General features: G+C 41.2%; 2 protein-coding genes across 11 annotated transcripts in view; one reads left to right on the forward strand and one right to left on the reverse strand.

Annotated features, from left to right (window-relative positions):
* The first annotated feature begins 68 nt into the window (after window positions 1–68).
* ZNF165 (zinc finger protein 165) lies at window positions 69–16,154 on the forward strand. Of its 10 annotated transcripts, none has more exons than XM_063725406.1 (6): window positions 302–863; window positions 4,757–5,167; window positions 5,448–5,586; window positions 7,851–11,282; window positions 11,581–12,189; window positions 12,384–16,154. In XM_063725406.1, exons 2-4 carry the CDS (start codon window positions 4,757–4,759, stop codon window positions 8,756–8,758), a joined length of 1,458 nt encoding a protein of 485 aa, XP_063581476.1. In that variant the 5' UTR covers window positions 302–863; the 3' UTR covers window positions 8,759–11,282; window positions 11,581–12,189; window positions 12,384–16,154. The 10 variants fall into 10 exon arrangements, with proteins under 10 accessions (XP_024104369.2, XP_024104370.2, XP_063581476.1 ...); XM_063725407.1 differs by having other exon boundaries at window positions 7,851–10,732; XM_024248601.3 differs by having other exon boundaries at window positions 69–305; window positions 11,581–16,154.
* The window catches only part of LOC100437637 (uncharacterized), a 45,139-nt gene continuing 37,514 nt past the window's right edge, over window positions 10,488–18,112 (reverse strand). The window contains exon 2 of the mRNA XM_024248806.2: window positions 10,488–10,716. Coding sequence (XP_024104574.2) covers window positions 10,488–10,716 — 229 coding nt within the window. The remainder of the gene's footprint in view (window positions 10,717–18,112) is intronic.

The raw sequence follows: 18,112 nt of genomic DNA on the forward strand, positions 1-18,112 counted from the left end.
TACAGGCGTGAGCCACCGCGCCCGGCCAACGTCATTTTCTTTTCAGGAGTCCCCTCTGTTATTTAGCGAGACACACTACTACAATGGAGAAAAAAGACGCCCCCTCCTTCAAGCCCTGAGATCTTCAGGACTTTGGCGAAAAGTCTGCGCCCGAAGAGACCCAGGGAGGATTCTTGGAATCGTAGTCCAAAGGCATCCCGTCTTCTGCGCAGACTCACAAGTCCCTGTGGACGGAATCCTTGAAGTGTAGCGCCGCTCAGTCCTTCCACCGGAAGTGTCCGATCGGAATCAGCTCTGTCCGAGAGGTGAGTCCGGGTTTGGGGATCCAGATGTCCAGCCCCGTGTCCCCTTCCAAACATCCAGTCCCTCTCATATTGCCTTTGAAATTAGCAGCCTCTGGGTGACCAGACCTTGGCCCTCAGAGGAATCCCGGAGAAAGGTAGAACCAGCTTCGGCGTTGGGAAGGCAGGCGCGCTTACGTATTTAGTGAGGGTTTGGCGGTCTCCATAGTTACCTCCGCCGCGCGTGACGTCATAGTGGAGCGCTGAGGGCGTGGTGGCGTGGGGTGGGGGCTGTCCTGCTGATCCTGAATTTCGGGTCACTGGTAATAGGAGTTGCCCATTCCAGCCAGGTGGAACGGGGAGGGGTGCCAAATGTCTCGGATCTGCCATTGTCTGCGAAAAGAAACTGCTGCGAGGACCATCCCCAATCCCCTGCTTCCCTTGGGAAGAGTGTCCCTTTTGTAGGACACTTGGGGACAACCCCGGCTTGTCCTGAAATTTATTGACACGGTAAATAGTATTTCCTGTGTGCCGAGGATGCAATGAAACCAACACTGACCCCCTGCCCTTGAGAAACACAAGGTACTATGGGAGCCTTTACCAGCATGCCCCTTGAAGTCTCTGTTCTGCTTTGTGGTCTCTACCGGATTTCCCCTGACTGTCTCCCTCTCCACCAACAAAACTCTCACCCGTCTTCCCCTCCCCCAACATGCCCACCAAGGCATGTTCATCCATCAGGAGCCCTGCTCTTTAACCTCCAACTTTCTCATCATAATTAATTACTCGTTCCTCTCTGTTCTCCTAGCGTTTGTTCACACATCTGCTTACCCATTTTTGTAAGTCTTCCTAACACAATATTATAAGGCACTAGATGCTCAATAAATATTTATTAGTTTAAAGCTGCCAACGTTAGGGGGACTCGGTTTTAAATAGATGAGAAGTGATAAAACACCTGGAGATAGGACTGTCAGCTGAGATAACATGTCGTAGAACCAGCTGTTCAGCATAATTGAAGTTTCATTCGGATTATATGGGCCTACTTTACACCCATCTTACTATGGTAAATGAGATCATGCTCATTAAGCATTAGGACACTACTTGGTTAGCGCATCTAGGAAACATAACAAGAAACATCAAAGGAATGGCCCAGTAAAATATAAGGGATTGAGACTCTCTGGTTAATATACCATGGAACCCCCCTTTTTTTTCTTTATCATTGATAAATTTTGTTCTTACTTATACTCACTCAAATTGTTTCTTTTCCAAGGTTCAGTCTGAACCTTGTGATATTTATTTCATACTCTTGGAGAATTAATACTGATACATATCTTCAACTACCATTTTCATGAATCTTGTCTGCTGAGACAAGCTCGGTCATGGAGACCCTAACCCAGCGGCGCTAGAGGAATTAAAGACACACACAGAAATATAGAGTGTGGAGTGGGAAATGAGGGGTCTCACAGCCTTCAGAGCTGAGAGCCTTGAACAGAGATTTACCCACTTATTTATTGACAGCAAGCCAGTCATAAGATTTACTGAAAGTATTCCTTATGGGAAATAAAGGGATGGGCTCTGGCTAGTTATCTGCAGCATGAACATGTCCTTAAGGCACAGATCGCTCATGCTATTGTTTTCTGCCCTGGGTGGGCCAGGTGTTCCTTGCCCTCATTCCGGTAAACTGACAACCTTCCAGTGTGGGCGACAAGGCCATCATGAGCATGTCACAGTACTGCAGAGATTTTGTTCATGGCCAGTTTTGGGGCCAGTTTATGGCCAGATTTGGGGGCCTGTTTCCAACACTTATCAAAATCTGTCTTCCCATTCCAGGTTCTTTTCCATTATTGAAATATCATTGTTTGTGTTGGAAATATTTTTCCAAGTAGATGTCTTATTATCATCTTAAATACAGATCATCCAAAACAGAAGTCATCTGAAACTTTCCTAATTTTTCCTTTCAATCACAAATATGAAGCCTTAAGAACAATTAATAATGCATGATCCTTAACCTCATGGAACAGCAATCAGTTGATGAAAAAACAGCCAAACAAATAAAAATAATACAAGGACTTATATATTCATATATGTATGTGTTAGGAATTGTAAGGACTCAGAATAGAGTTGAGCAATTTCTTAACAGAGGAAGTAGAATTTTTAGTCACTCCAGCCATCACACCCTGCAAGCTGATCTCACCATCAGCCTGCTGCTCATTCCCACTTCCTCAACTCTGTTCCTTTCCTTTCCTTTCTGAATCTTTCTAATGCTTTATTGTCCAATTTAAGCCCCATGTTAAATACAGTGAGTTCTAAATTTCTCTTCAAAGAATCAGTATGTCAGTATGTTCAGTTCTTTGTTCTCCACTTTAAAGTTTAATCTCATCTCCTTGCCCCTAGTTTCAGTAAACAACCTTTTCCACCAGTTCCAATCAGTAGTTCACATCTATTCCCCTGGTCACCTGCTCTGACCTGCATCACCTTTAGTCGCCTGTTCTGTAACTGTCCTTCCCACTGAAACTGCTCACCCCGCCACTCTGGTTCATACCCCTGCTTTGTTTAAAATAGCCAGTCGGAATTAGCTTAGACTGTGCGATTCAACCCTAGCCAATAGGGGAACGACGCAGCAGGAGGGGCTACCTGTGTCAGAGATAAGAACCCCTTCCCCTCCCTTGATCAGGTGTATGCTCTCGCCATTGCACCTTTCTATAGAAGCAAAATTGCCTTGATGAGAAAATTCATGTGCGAGTGCTATTTCTTTTGCTGCACCAAAAATTTATTTCTAGCACCCACCACCTCTAGGAAATACCTTCTACCATTCACAGTCTCTTCCCACCTCAGGACAGTTAGAACATTCAGTATCTCCACCATAAACTCATTTTATACTTCAACATTCAACATTTAACAAACATGTACAATGTATATGTCATGTGAAACGTTTTTTCATTTAAATCTTTTGTATCCATGTTTTATAATTTCTTCCCAACTAGTTCTTCCTGCTGAATTTATTTCTTTCTCTCCCACATCCTAGTCAAATCTTTTCTATTCTTCAAACTCAAAGACTTTTCGTTTAATCCATTAAGCTGTATATTAGAATACAGATTTTCCAGGCATATGCCATACTGACCAAGTTACCATCTCTAGGAGCAGGCCCCTAGTCAGCATCTCCAGAGGTAGGGCCCAAGAACCTGTTTCTACCAAAGATCCTATATGATGATTAGGCAGCAAGCCCAGTGTCATATTCAGACTTTCTTGTAAACCATTGCTGTACAACTTCTAGCCAAATGCTTTGCTTGTGATAAGATTCTTAATAAAATGTATGTTATTGCATCAGTCAGTAGTCAACTTAGTGAAATGTTTAGTAAAAGAACCTCAGGCCAGGCACGGTGGCTCACACCTGTAATCCCAGCAATTTGGGAGGCTGAGATGGGCAGTGGGCAGATCACAAGGTCAGAAGTTTGAGACCAGCTTGGCCAACATGGTGAAACCCCATCTCTACTAAAAATACAAAAAATTAGCCAGGTGTGGTGGTGTGCATCTGAAATCCTAGCTACTCAGGAGGCTGAGGAAGGAGAATCATTTGAACCTGGGAGGCAGAGGTTGCAGTGAGCCGAGATCGCGCCATTGCACTCCAGCCTGGGTGATAGAGTAAGACTCCCTCTCAAAAAACAAAAAAAAGAACCTCATACTTGCATGAATACAGTGGCCTCTATCTTTTCATATTGCCACCCACCCTAGAAATGAAGAACATATTCATCTCCACAGTGTTCAGGAGGTCATTCTGCTCAGAAGAATTGACTCCTCTTCAGTGACTCCTCAGTGCCTAAAAGATAAACTTCAAATTCATGAACTTGACAGTTGATGTTTTCTACAGTAACATCTCCAAGCTTTGCCTCTATAATTTTCTTATACAAACCTACTAAACGTTTTGCTTTCCCTCTTCTGTATTCCTACTCTTACCCAATTGTTCAGACAGTTTCTCTATTCGTAATTTCCTATTTCTTTCGCTCCCGCATCCTACTCAAATCTTTTCTATTCTTCAGAATTTCATGTTTTCATTAAGCTTCCCTTGACCATTGCAACCATCTGTATTTTTCTCATCTCCTATTTTATGAAGCACTTCTATCATTTTTCTTTTTTCATCCTTATTTTCTCTGTGACTTTTAAAATTTAATAACATGTACCTTGTTAATATTTAGCATTACATTTGTTTATTGTTTCTAATTTATCTTATTTTTAAATTTAAAAATTAAGCTATCTTGAAGTAGAAATCATTAACAGTTGTATTCTAGAAACCAAGTATGTCAGTGCTTTTGCATACAATAAATGCCCAGTAAATTTTTGTGTAATGGACAATGACGATTTTTATTATGTGGCCTTTCATCTTCTTAGACAGTAATGGTAATTTTTGATCCCTCAGGAGGACTCTTGAAACTAAAGAAGACCCTTTCCAAAGCAGTTCTGATAATATATTCTATCCATAGATGGCTACAGAACCAAAGAAAGCTACAGCCCAGAACTCTCCAGAGGATGAAGGACTTCTGATAGTGAAGATAGAAGAGGAAGAATTTATCCACAGGCAAGACACTTGCTTACAAAGAAGTGAACTCCTTAAGCAGGAGCTCTGCAGGCAGCTTTTTAGGCAGTTCTGCTACCAGAATTCTCCTGGACCTCGCGAGGCACTGAGCCGGCTCCGGGAGCTCTGCTGTCAGTGGCTGAAGCCAGAGATCCATACCAAGGAACAGATTCTGGAACTGCTGGTGCTAGAACAGTTCCTGACCATCCTGCCAGGAGATTTGCAGGCCTGGGTACATGAACATTACCCAGAGAGTGGAGAGGAGGCAGTGACCATACTGGAAGATTTGGAGAGACGCACTGATGAAGCACTACTCCAGGTGCACAGGGGATGGGAGATCTAAGACGTCCATAATGGATAAAGTCTCACAGTGGGAGGAGAGGCCCGAGATTGCATATCTAGCTTGCAGGAGCTGTTGGTTCAGTGTGCATTTATGTCTCCTTTCCTGTCTGTTTGATTCCACACTACATTTTACAATCGAATCAGACTTGATTCTTCCTTCCCCAGTTTTGCATTTCTATGGGCGTTTCTCTTTGTTGTTAGAAGATGTTTAACACAGGGATTCTTTTATAAGCCCAAATGTACTTTATTTTTCTCAGGTTCAAGCCCATGAACATGGACAAGAAATATTCCGGAAAAAAGTGTCACCTCCTGGACCAGCACTTAATGTCCAGTTACAGCCAGTAGAAACCAAGGCCCATTTTGATTCATCAGAACCCCAGCTCCTATGGGACTGTGGTAAGGGGCAGAATGCCATACAGTGCACATCACTAAAGAAACAGGGGAATGAATCTCCCTCCACAAACTAGTCTTGGTAACTATAGGTGGTCCTTTCCTTTATTACCCAATGAAAAGAGAGAACTTGTGGCCAGGCACGGTGGCTCACGCCTATAATCCCAGCACTTTGGGAGGCCAAGGCAGGTGGATCACGAGGTCAGGAGATCAAGACCATCCTGGCTAACATGGTGAAACCCCATCTCTACTAAAAATACAAAAAATTAGCCGAAGCTCCTGTAGTCCCAGCTAGTTGGGAGGCTGAGGCAGGAGAATGGCGTGAACCTGGGAGGCGGAGCTTGCTGTGAGCCGAGATCGCGCCACTGCACTCCAGCCTGGGCAACACAGCAAGACTCCATCTCATAAAAGAAAAAAAAAGAGAGAGAGAGAACTTGTTTTCCTGTGAGTCTTTGGCCAATTGTGGGGGAAAAGATAATTTTGTTCCTTATCCAGAATATTTCCAAAACACAGAACATTTTTATGATATGACCAAATTAAAGGAAATAAAAGTGAATGAGTTGAGAAAATATCATGAAAAGAGAAAAGAAGGAAAAGAAAAAGAAATACATGGACAGAAGCAAAACATGTTCATAGAGAAGTACATATAATGATCAAGAGAAACAGATACATGATGATATACTGAGAAATAGTATATAATTCACAAGTAACATAGACCGTGATCCATATTTTTCCTCTTATGCTCTTGGTCTTATAAAGCTCTTTTACACTTTTATAGAAAGTTAGCTATAGTTCTAGAGACTGCTTCCACAGAATATTCATCTCTGTTCTAAAACTCATCTATTTAAAAGTTTCATAGATGCAGTATCACTTAAGGTGTGAATTGTCCCTATAGTAAACCCAAGAATAACTTACCGTTAATTTTTTGGTTTGTTTGTTTTGTTTTGTTTTGTTTTTCCTGACACAGAGTCTTGTTCTGTCACCCAGGCTGGAGTGCAGTGGCGTGATCTCAGCTCACTGCAACCTCTGCCTCCTGGGTTTAAGCAATTATCCTGCCTCAGCCCCCCGAGTAGCTGAGATTACATGTGCCTGCCACCATGCCCAGCTAATTTTTGTATTTTTAGTAGAGACAGGGTTTCACCATGTTGGCCAGGCTGGTCTCAAACTCCTGATTTCGTGATCCGCCCGCCTTGGCCTCCCAGAGTGCTGGGATTACAGACATGAGCCACGGTGCCCGGCCACCATTAATTTTTAATAAATTTCTACATATTCTGCCTTCAGGTTTGTTCTGGAAACATCTCCATCTATCGTATATAAAATTGTAAATTTCCCTCACCCCACGAACAGCACTCCCTAACCCTCTTTCCTGCCCTAGCGTATTGTAGACAAAGGACACCTTATAATAAAGAAGGGCAGTTCAATTCCAGCACAGTATAGAGTGGGATTTGTGAAGACTGGATCATAAATGGATCTTGGAAACCAGGCTTGGGAATTTAGACTTGAACAAAAAGAGAGAGAGAGAGATTCAAAGTTTTTGAGTAGGGTATGAAAGGATGGCAGTGTTTAATGACCATTAGTCTAGTAAGGATCTTTAGGATAACTAGGAAGAAGAAAAGTGCAGTCAAAACAGCAAGGAGGCAGTTAAAGTCTAGATAGGAAATGGTAAGGTTCGAGACTATGGCGATGGTAGCAGAAATGTAAAGGAAGGGATTTATACAAGGGACACTTAGTGGACAGTGATGACAGAATTTAGAAGACTGATTAACCATGGAATATGAGGAAGAAATAGACAATAGGTGGATGTAAGTTTTCTCACACATACTCTACAGTCACTTATAGCTTTACTTTTCTCTCTTGTGTTCTCATCTGCTTTCTTTGAGGTAGTGCCTCCATTTTCCCTCTAGAAATGTATCATAGACCCAAGGTTCCCAAGATCCGCTTCAGTCAACATTGTAGAGTTCCTTCTCCGTACTCTATCTACCCCTATCTCTTGAGTTCTTGCTGATGACAATCCTTCTCCCAATCTTTTCTAATATATATGCTTCACATGTCTGATTCCTCTCTCTGCCAACCACTGCAGGCATTACTTGCTCTTACCAATGTTTCTTTCATTCCTATCATCCTCTTTCATTCTATCATTCCTCTCATGTGAAAGGTCATATATTAAAGTGGGCATATCAATATGTAACTATCTTGAGCATGCTACAAAATTTTCTTTTCGTCTAGTGCAGCAAACAGGTAATATTTCCCTCTTTCTTTTTTTATTTTAGATAATGAGAGTGAAAACAGTAGATCCATGCCAAAGCTGGAAATTTTTGAAAAAATTGAATCACAGAGAATTATATCTGGAAGAATCTCAGGATACATATCAGAAGCATCTGGTGAAACTCAAGACATCTGTAAGTCTGCAGGCAGGGTAAAGAGGCAACGGGAAAAGGAATCAGGGGAGTCTCAGAGACTATCATCTGCCCAGGATGAAGGTTTTGGTAAAATCCTCACCCACAAAAATACAGTCAGAGGTGAAATAATAAGCCACGATGGATGTGAGAGGAGATTAAATCTGAACTCAAATGGATTCACACACCAGAAATCTTGTAAACATGGTACCTGTGACCAGAGCTTCAAATGGAACTCAGATTTTATTAACCATCAAATAATTTATGCTGGAGAAAAAAATAACCAATATGGAAAATCTTTCAAGAGCCCAAAACTTGCTAAACATGCAGCAGTTTTCAGTGGAGATAAAACTCATCAGTGTAATGAATGTGGGAAAGCTTTCAGGCACAGCTCAAAACTTGCTAGGCATCAGAGAATCCACACTGGAGAGAGACGCTATGAATGTAATGAATGTGGAAAAAGCTTTGCAGAGAGCTCAGATCTTACTAGACATCGGCGAATTCACACGGGGGAAAGACCCTTTGGTTGCAAAGAATGTGGGAGAGCATTCAACCTGAACTCACATCTTATCAGGCATCAGAGAATTCACACCAGAGAGAAACCCTACGAGTGTAGTGAATGTGGGAAAACCTTCCGAGTGAGCTCACATCTTATTCGACACTTTAGAATTCACACTGGAGAAAAACCCTATGAATGCAGTGAGTGTGGAAGAGCCTTCAGTCAGAGCTCAAACCTTAGTCAACACCAGAGAATTCACATGAGGGAAAACCTATTAATGTAAGGAACTTAAATTTATAAGTAAATGCTGAGGAAATGGCACAATATGAAAAATATTAAATAAAAAATAAATATTGGGCAAGATGGAAGATGGAAAGACCAGTTTCTGGTGTTCATCTGTGTGTATGTGCTTTCTGTGAGACTGGGGATGTACCCCTTCTTTCATTGACTACTAAAGTCAAACCAAAAGAGCTACATTTAGGGAGGCTAATAAATAGGGCAGTCTATGGCAGTGCAATGTAGAGAAATAGAGACTGTCTGGGGAAATAATCATGATTACAGTGTGGGAAGAAAAGGAAGATTTAGGTAAAGAGACTAATAATCAGTCCTAGTTTATTTTCCTAGTTAGTTTTGCACAAGAAGAGATCAGCTAAACCCAGGAGTGAAATAGCTTGCACAGTGCACTGCAGAACAGTGTTTTCAAGCATCCCTTTAAAAACTGAAGACCACAAAACTAAGATGCTCATGTTAAGTTAGAGAGTAATGTCAAATGAGGACGTATGTAAAGGTGGCATTCCTGTATGAGCCCAAAATCTGTGTCCAGAGGAAGTAAAAAACCAGAAGAACACCCCAGGGAAGAGGCCAGAATCCAGATATTTAAGTAAGACAGGAAGAGAATAGAATTGAATTAAGCAAAAATTGGGTTAGGAGTGAGAAAAGGTGTTCAAATTGAACTAAACCTCAGAAGTTGGAGGACAGACACAGGATAACCAGGCTTTTACTGGTTTTTGGCACCTTTCTGGGGTAGGTTGATAGGGACTATAAGGAGTTCTAACAGAAACTGACAGGATTCTCTGGCCACTGGCAATTGTGGAAGATTACTGAGGAAGTTAGTACTGGAAAGAATGGTCCTGAAATGTTATTTCGTTGCTGCTGGCTGCTCTACAGAAAAGACTGAGAAGAGAGTATAGAGCGACAGTATATGAAAGAGGGTAGGGAGGAATGATTTAAGTCTTAAACATTCCACAGTATGTAAGGCTTTTACATTATAAAATGTAAACAGGACCTTGATGTTAGATGTATGATAATCTAATGTGAAATGTACAAAATCTCCCACTAAGAGGCTTTATAAGAAAAGCTTAGCATTTACTTTCAATGACTTTAAAAATGTCCTGACGAGATCTAAGTAACACAATATTTGGATTGTTTTTTAAGGTAATGTTGAGCCCACAGTTTTTTACAGGTACTGTGCTAGTATGTCCTATCTCATTTTGTAACTATTATTTTTCACATTTTATAGATGAGAAAATTGAGCTGTAGTGAAGTTAACTATCTTGCTAAAGATCACATAGTAAGTGGTAGAACCAGGATTTTAACGCACATTTTTATTCCAGGGCCCTAGTTCTTAACGCTTAAATGTCACTGAAAATATTCCTATGGGATATAACATCAGAAAAGATAGCGCTTGTACATCACAACTCTAAAGTTGGTGGCGGGGAAAGGGGGAGACCTAGCACCCTTCTAGAAGGTTAATCCACCAACATTTCAAAATCTTGGAACGAGCGGCGACCAGCTAGTCCGGGAGCCGACTGCGCCCTCAAACCCCGCGCGGCTCCCTCCCCGGAGGGGGCGCGCGAGGCCACCACCGAGAGCCTCTTCCTAGAGGGGCCGGAAGCATCAGGAGCCGCGTACCCGCCCATATTCCGGCAAGGCTGTGTGGTCCGGGTGAGCGATTGTCCTGTGGCGTCCGGGACCGAGTTTGTGGCCCAGGGTTATGTGTGCACTTCACACCTCTAACTTTTCTCAGGGTTCCTATTGATGGTTAGGAACAGGATTTCGGGGATGAAGGCGGCAGCTGCAAGAGGAGGCTGCGACTGCGGACCCCAGATTCGTCCTCCTCCACCACACACAACACCAAGACGGTCCCCAGGAGGGCGTGAAGAGAAGACTTCCTTTCCTCTCCTCTCGCTTCCTGGCGCTGGCAGTATGAAGCTGTCTCCCAGAAGCATTAGCAGAGGAGCCCTGTGGGAGAAATGAGGTGTATAGTCACACTTAAATCTGTTTATGCTGTCATTGAACCTCTAAACACAATTGGATCATTTTCTAATGATCAGAAGTGTTATCTGCAGATGTATTTGTAGTGAGACACATAGCATGCTTGCTTTGGTGTCTTTTATAATATTTGTAGTCAAGTGTCACATTGTTTCCATTGTTAAACTTAAAAAAAGTTTACTTGCAAATGAGAAATGAAGATTATAACCTAGAATGCACAGAATGGCAAGCTACTAATGCATTCAACGAGGGAAGGGTAACGGCAAGTTTTTATTAGCAAAAAGAGAGGTTCACATAAGCTGCTTAGAGACCGTGTTCATTGGTTTCAGAGGCTCAAAGCTGGAGTTGTCAGTTCATTGGTGGAGATGCCATAATTATGCAAGTGTTCTTTCCAGAACATCGTATCTGAATTACAGCAGTCCTGTAAAGAATGTCTACTGATAAACCTTGTCAAAGCAGGAGATGCATGGAGGAAATGAAAGGGTTTCTTATGCGGTGTTTAGAAAGTCCTTGGGAACAGTTCTTATCTCAAACACGTAAGCATGAACCTCCTCTCCTTCATGCCTTCCCACCGTATTTTATCTGGGTCTGACAAAAGTGATTTCATCCTCGTATCTGAAATTTTCTAATCATATTATAAATTGTATGTCTTACCTAGTTTGTGCTTTCTGTCGCACATGATAAAATTCACCCGATTTGTCCATTTTCCTTTTGAGTTAGTGGTTTGAATCAATGAATTTCGAGATAACTAGACGTCTTTAATCTTAAAAAAAAAAAAAGTTCTTAGCAACCTTTTCATTTCTGCAAGTTAGTAATGATTTATTTTTGCCTTAGGAGTGACCCAAAAGAAACTTGCTCAAGGACAGCCTCCTTAAAGCAGACTTCCATATACCCCAACCTGCAAAATAAGACTTTATATGAAATGTTACAGCCCATAACAGCTGCAGCCTTGACTATTAAATCTCAAAGGGAATAGAAAAGTTGCTTGACAGTTAAAGCAGAGGACTACACTTGGGGCCAAGAATATGGGCTACTTCATATGGAAGAACTCCAGCAACCAGGAGGTAGCTCATCAGAACGTTAGGCATTTCTGCTACCAGGAGACACCTGGACCCTGTAAGACTGTGAGCTGATTCTGGGAACTTTGCCATCAGTGGCTGAGGCCAGAGACCCGCACCAAAGAACAGATCCTGGAATTGCTGGTGCTGGAGCAGTTCTTGACTATCCTGCCAGAGGAGCTCCAAGCCCGGATGTTAGAGCATCAGTTGGAGAACAGAGAGGAAATGTTGATCATATCGGGAGGATTTGGAAAGAGAGCTTGATGAAACAGAATGTCGGGTGTGATTAAAAGGCACATGAACACCCTAGCCAGAGAAAGAAGCAGCCACACACCCAGGGAAGCAAGATTGCAGAGCTCAATCTCCACTCCCTCCCGCTAGATATGTAAGTCTCTGTGTTTCTTACTCTCATCCTTTTTGGTTAGCTCCTTACTTCTTAAGGGTGGAAGAAGACTGTGTCAGCATTCTTTCTCTATTCTATGCCCTGAGATGTGTTCTCTAAGATGTCTTTTAAAGATAGTAACTGTGATTCCCTCATTGAGTCTTTCACAAGCCCAGCCATATCTAATTGTTTCCAAGTTGCAGCCAGTGCATGTGGAATGGGACTGCACTCAGAATATCATCATCAAGCAGCACAAGAGCCACCAACTATTCCTTTCCAGTCAATGAAAAGACAGCTTAAATGGGAATATCCAGAATTCCAGGCCGTTCATGAGCAAGGTGAGCATCGCAATCCATCTCAAGAGAAAGGGAGTGGTTGAAAGCTCTGCCAGCTACCCAGGCTGAACAGCATCAGGAGCATCTCAGACATAATCCATGATGCTGAATCAGACTGAAGGTCCATCCCCTGAAGTACTACCTTCCAGCTTATGTGGCACCAACAAGACCTGATGCAGAATGGCATAATGCTGTCCTCCCTCATATCAGCCTCAGCAGGAAGTTGTACACCAGCTTCCGTAATTTCCTTTAAAAAGCTATTCTAGGCCACTCTCATTAAAAAAAAGTACCTTTACTTTTTTGTAATATTTTCATAATATATAACTTCATAGCCCAACCTCTACTACACACTTAGTGCTTTTTCTGTAAAGTAGAATTTACTCTTTTGTCTTAAAATTACCTTTTCTGAATCCTGTGGATCACCTAAAGCCATTTTGTACCCTCTTTTCTGTTGCCTTGCAATAGAAGCTACATCTTTGACCTGATCTTGTAGACTCATCTAAACATTTTTATTCTTTAGTCCCTGTTGTCTTTAATTCAAACATTACACATAATTCTAAAATATCCCTTAGGTCAGTCATCTTCAGTATTACTTCCTCATTGGACCCATTACTTCTAATTTCAGTATGTTTGAATTTGTCCTGACTCTCAATAGAAACAAATTATTTTTCTCTTACCTGTCACTTTCCACATGCTCTCTTCAGACCTTCCACTCACTTTCATCCTCTTCTACTTTTGCCATTTATTTTTACTCCCATTGCTCAACACACCTCTCTTCTTGATTGTTCCTTTATTCTCTCTCTTCCTTTGCTCAGTGGTATGGACTGAATGTTTGTGGTCCCACCAACAACCCCCAAACAATGTATACGTTGAAGCCCTAACCTCCAATGAGTTGGTATTATAGATGGGACCTTTGAGAGGTAATTAGTTCTTGAGGGCAGGGCCCTGGTATGATAGGATTAATGCCCTATTAAAAGCAGTCACCAGAGAGCTTGATATCTCTCCCATGCACACGTGAAGGTAAGGTCTTGTGAGCACAACAGCAAAAAGGTGATCATCTGAAAGCCAGAAGGAGAGCCCTCACCAGAAACCAACCATGTTAGTACCCTGATCTCAACCTCCAGAACTGTGAGAAAATAAGTTTCTCTTATTTAAACCACCAGTATAGTATTTTGTTATGGCAGCCCAACTTAGCACCACTTCATGTCCCAATTCTGTGGCAATAATGTGCACGAGAGGTCTCCTTCCATTTACCAGCTATCTTATTCCTCGCTTACAAGGAATATATTCTTACAGATATCACAAACAGGGAAGACAGTTATCTGCATGGGGCATAGCTTGCTTGCTTAAAGAAAAGGACAGAAGTTTAATACTGGATTTTGACTGAAGAACCATTTACATTTTCTAAGGGCCATTTTTTCACAGAAAACCATTGTGGGCTCCCAAAAGTATAAGTAACCCAATTTAGTATTTTATTCAAAGTGAAACATACTTAGGAATAGAATTCATGAAAAATTTTACAAATATAGGATGCATACTCCATTCACAGTGGCTATATCCTAGAAAATCCCTAAGTATTACTCTGTACTATATTTTTTTTCCTTAATTTGGGGAAACTTTAGTTACTGAGATTATACCCTTGAGATACGGAGATCTTTATGATTCAAGACGCAGACTTAACTAGCCTAGTTTTCCTTTTCTTTATTCTGGCTCCGCATCTTCCAAATGAGTCTGTAGTTGGAAACTCTCACCCCTTAGTTTCCTCCCAGTCAGCACCAGTTTGGGGGAGTTAAGGAATTATTTTTAATTTCCAGCTCTGGCTCTAAATAATGTGTCTCCAGCAGTGAAATGTAGGCCAAGATAGCTCTCTGATATATAGCTCCTATAAAGGAACCCACTTCTCAGAAGCATTGAAAAAGGCAAATTATGAAGGTTCATAATACAATATAATAAAAATTCTTTAGTCATCCACTATTACAGATAATAAGTGAAATTTTAAATTCATACTGTATAACAAATTTGAATTTAGAAATAATTCCTCTTTATTCTTTTCATTTCAACCCAAAGTTACTTACTGATATAGTTCAGATATGTGTCTCCACTCAAATCTCATGTTGAATTGTAATCCCCAATATTGGAGATAGGGCCTGGTGGGAGGTGACTGGATCATGGAAGTGGATCCTTCATGAATGGTTTAGCACCATCTTCTTCGTACTGTTCTCCTGATTGTGAATTCTTGTGTGATCTCGTTGTTTACAAGTGTGTGGCATCTCTCCCTTCTCTCTCTTGCTCCTGCTCCTGCCATGTAAGAATCCTGCTCTCCCTTTGCCTTCTGCCATAATTGTAAGTTTTCTGAGGCCTCCTCAGAAGCCAAGCGGATACCAGCATCATGCTTCCTGTACAGCCTACAGAACCGTGAGCCAAGTAAACCTCTTTTCTTTATAAATTACCCAGTCTCAGGTATTTCTTTATAGCAATGTGAGAATGAACTAATACACTAACTCTCAAACATAACTTTTTATGTATCCACATCATTTCCTAAAATTTTGTAGAAATCTTAAAATATTATATTTTAATCCCATCTTTCCCATCTGAAAGCACTGACATTCCACGTTTTTTCAAGAAAAAATATTTGGTTAGAAACACAGTCAAGTTTGTCTTCTGAGTGTGTACATTTTATAAAGACAAAATAAAAAACCTTTTATAATATAAACCCTGAGAAAAGATTTTGGCCCATAGCCTAGAAACACATTTGTAATATGTTGCTTAAGTGAAATTCATGACATTTTAGCATGTATTTTATTCTTATTTCTTTACTGATATATCATACAATCTTTTTGTCCTAACATTTTGATTTGGCAGAGCCAATACCCACCTATACTACAGCTTTCTTATGCCAGCACAAGAATGCTATATTTAAAATGCTTTCCATGTATTACCTGCTTTTATCCTCAGATATCCTTGGCAGATAGTAGGGCAGATATTACCCTCATCTTATTGAAGAATATTGTGAGTATAAGGAAGTCAAATAACTTGTCAACAGTTACAAGGTTATGAGGTAAAGAAGCAATAATCTCCAAAGCTACAGCTATTCATACAAAGACAATACATAAACCCTTACATTATAAGTATCTAGTGCACTGCAAAGAAGACTTATGAGTGTTTAGCTAGAAGACTGAAGGAATTCAGGAAATGCCACTCCAAAATATACCAATTTGGTATATGGGCTAATTCTAGCCAAAGGCACTTGAAAAACAACAAATGTAAGGAGAAGCTTTCTCTGAACTCCCCCTATCTGCCTAAAGACAGATCCTCCAAAAGGAGCTCACTTGTCATCAATCCCCTCCCTGGGAGTTTCATCAACCAGGGAAGATTAACTCTATCACAGGAGAAGAGGCTAGAAGTTGACACCACACCTAGACAAACTTCTTCAAAAACTACTATCTCTTCTTCTGAGGACCCAATAATCTTTCCCAAAAATTATTTCTCCCCTAAATTGCCTATATCTCACCTCCCCTCCCCTGTGAAGTAGAGATGCAAACTCCTGAATCTCACTGGTTGTTTAGGTGTATGCTTTCTTTTCTGTACTGCCCCCATGCACATAATAAAATTGTATATCTTTTCTCATGTTAATCTGCCTGTTGTCAGCTTCTGTCATAGACTCAGTTATCAAATCCTCAGAGGGTAGAGGGAAAGTCTTTTCACCTTACAAGACATTTTGAAGGATCACCATATGAGGGCCATCAAGTCAGGAAAAATGTGCCATGTGAGAAGGAAATGACCTTGGAGCTTTCTTTGTGCTCCTTCTCATAGCATCCTTTTCCAAAATGCATTATCCATTGAGAAAGGCCTGAATTCTTAGCAAAATTGGCCCCCATATTTATTCCATTATTAGGGTTTCTTATCTACATGGAAGTTTGATGCCTTATCAGAGCTGAGCTCACCTGAAAATTTCTCTTAACATTCATTGCATTCATAGTTTCTCGACTGTGTGAAGTCTCTGGTACTGAATAAGCCTGGCACTTTCATTTAAAGCTTTTGCACATTAAGGTTTCCCACATTCTTTACATTTATAGGACCTCACTTCGACGTAGATTTTCAGGATGAGAGTGTTGAGTAATTACACTTATTAGAATGATAAAGTTTCTCCCAAGAATGAGTTCTCTGATACCCAGTTAAGTTGGAAACACTAAAGATTTTCCCACTCACTATAATTACAAGACTTTCCCACTCACTGTAAGTTCCAGGCAAAATTATCCCCACAATTACCACTTGTATGTTTAAAGGCTTCTCTGCAATTGTCCTCCTAGTCAGTTTCCCCATTGAGTCTGCTAGATCTGCATGCCTGGCCTCAAAGATGTGTGACCTATGCAGTCACACAGGCCACAGGGCCCAGTATTCACAAGGGTACCATGTTTAGAGGGCCCTGAGCACAGTTTAGTGCTTTGTTGTCACAGTCTTGAAACTCTTAATTTTACCTTTGAACTTGTGTTTTGTAAGTGAGGTAAGCAGAATAATAGAGCATGCACATGAGCAGAGGCTCTCCATGCAATACGTGTTATCTGTGGTTTCTTGCTGCTCCATTCATGTATGGCACTTGTGATCCTCCATGAGCATAGAATTCTGGTGGGTCAACAATGCATCGCAGTTCAGCGAGACTGAAAATGAGTACGAGGAAAGTATTTGAGTAAGCTGGGGCTGGGGCACTGACAGCCTGGAGAGATCATGCTTTCTGCTGGAACCAGAACTTGCTTTTAAGTCAGAAATCTGTCAATGGCAGGGTCTGAAAAACTGGAGTAGGCCAGGCGTGGTGGCTCACGCCTGTAATACCAGCACTTTGGGAGGCCGAGGGGGCAGATCACGAGGTCAGGAGATCGAGACCATCCTGGCTAACACGGTGAAACCCCGTCTCTACTAAAAATACAAACAAATTAGCCGGGTGTGGTGGCGGGTGCCTGTAGTCCCAGCTACTCAGGAGGCTGAGGCAGGAGAATGGCGTGAACCCAGGAGGCGGAGCTTGCACTGAGCTGAGATCACACCATTGCACTCCAGCCTGGGCAACAGAGCGAGACTCCATCTCAAAAAAAGAAAAAATAAATAAAAATAAAATAACATTTTTTTAAAAAGCTATAAAAGTCTTTGTCTCTATTTGTATGTATACCTGTATACCTATCTGTTTGTGTATTATCTACGTGGTACCAAGTTGACTTATAAATAACTGAGCACTCATAAATTAATAAGCCCAAATTTTTTCAGGTTCATGGGACTTTAGTAACCTTCAGTAAATAAAACTAGTTTTAACGTTGTTGGTAAATTTTCTTTTGTGATGGTATCTCTAGGAAAAACATTGTTGGTAAAGTAAAAATGTCTTCAGAATTGTCAGTATTAAATATAATTCAGACATTTTGCTTGGGTCTGCTGGTCAGACAGGTTTAGGCTTATCTTTACTAAATGTTTTAAGTCATAAAACTGTTCCTTCTGTGATATTCTTCAATACTTGCTCAATTTGTCTGTGAACATATGTCTTAGAGCCATTAAATTCTGGGATCTAGACAGGTGGCCATGATAAGGCCTGGGAATATGTGTATGAT

This window comes from Pongo abelii, chromosome 5, assembly GCF_028885655.2.
Source record: "Pongo abelii isolate AG06213 chromosome 5, NHGRI_mPonAbe1-v2.0_pri, whole genome shotgun sequence".
NCBI lineage: Eukaryota > Metazoa > Chordata > Mammalia > Primates > Hominidae > Pongo > Pongo abelii.

Coding starts and splice junctions, on each gene's coding strand:
- ZNF165 (XM_024248601.3), top strand. CDS start 4,757: ATGGCTACAGAACCAAAGAAAGCTACAGCCCAGAACTCTCCAGAGGAT. Junction 5,168..5,447: donor CTGATGAAGCACTACTCCAG/GTGCACAGGGGA, acceptor TATTTTTCTCAG/GTTCAAGCCCATGAACATGG. Junction 5,587..7,850: donor CCAGCTCCTATGGGACTGTG/GTAAGGGGCAGA, acceptor TTTTTATTTTAG/ATAATGAGAGTGAAAACAGT.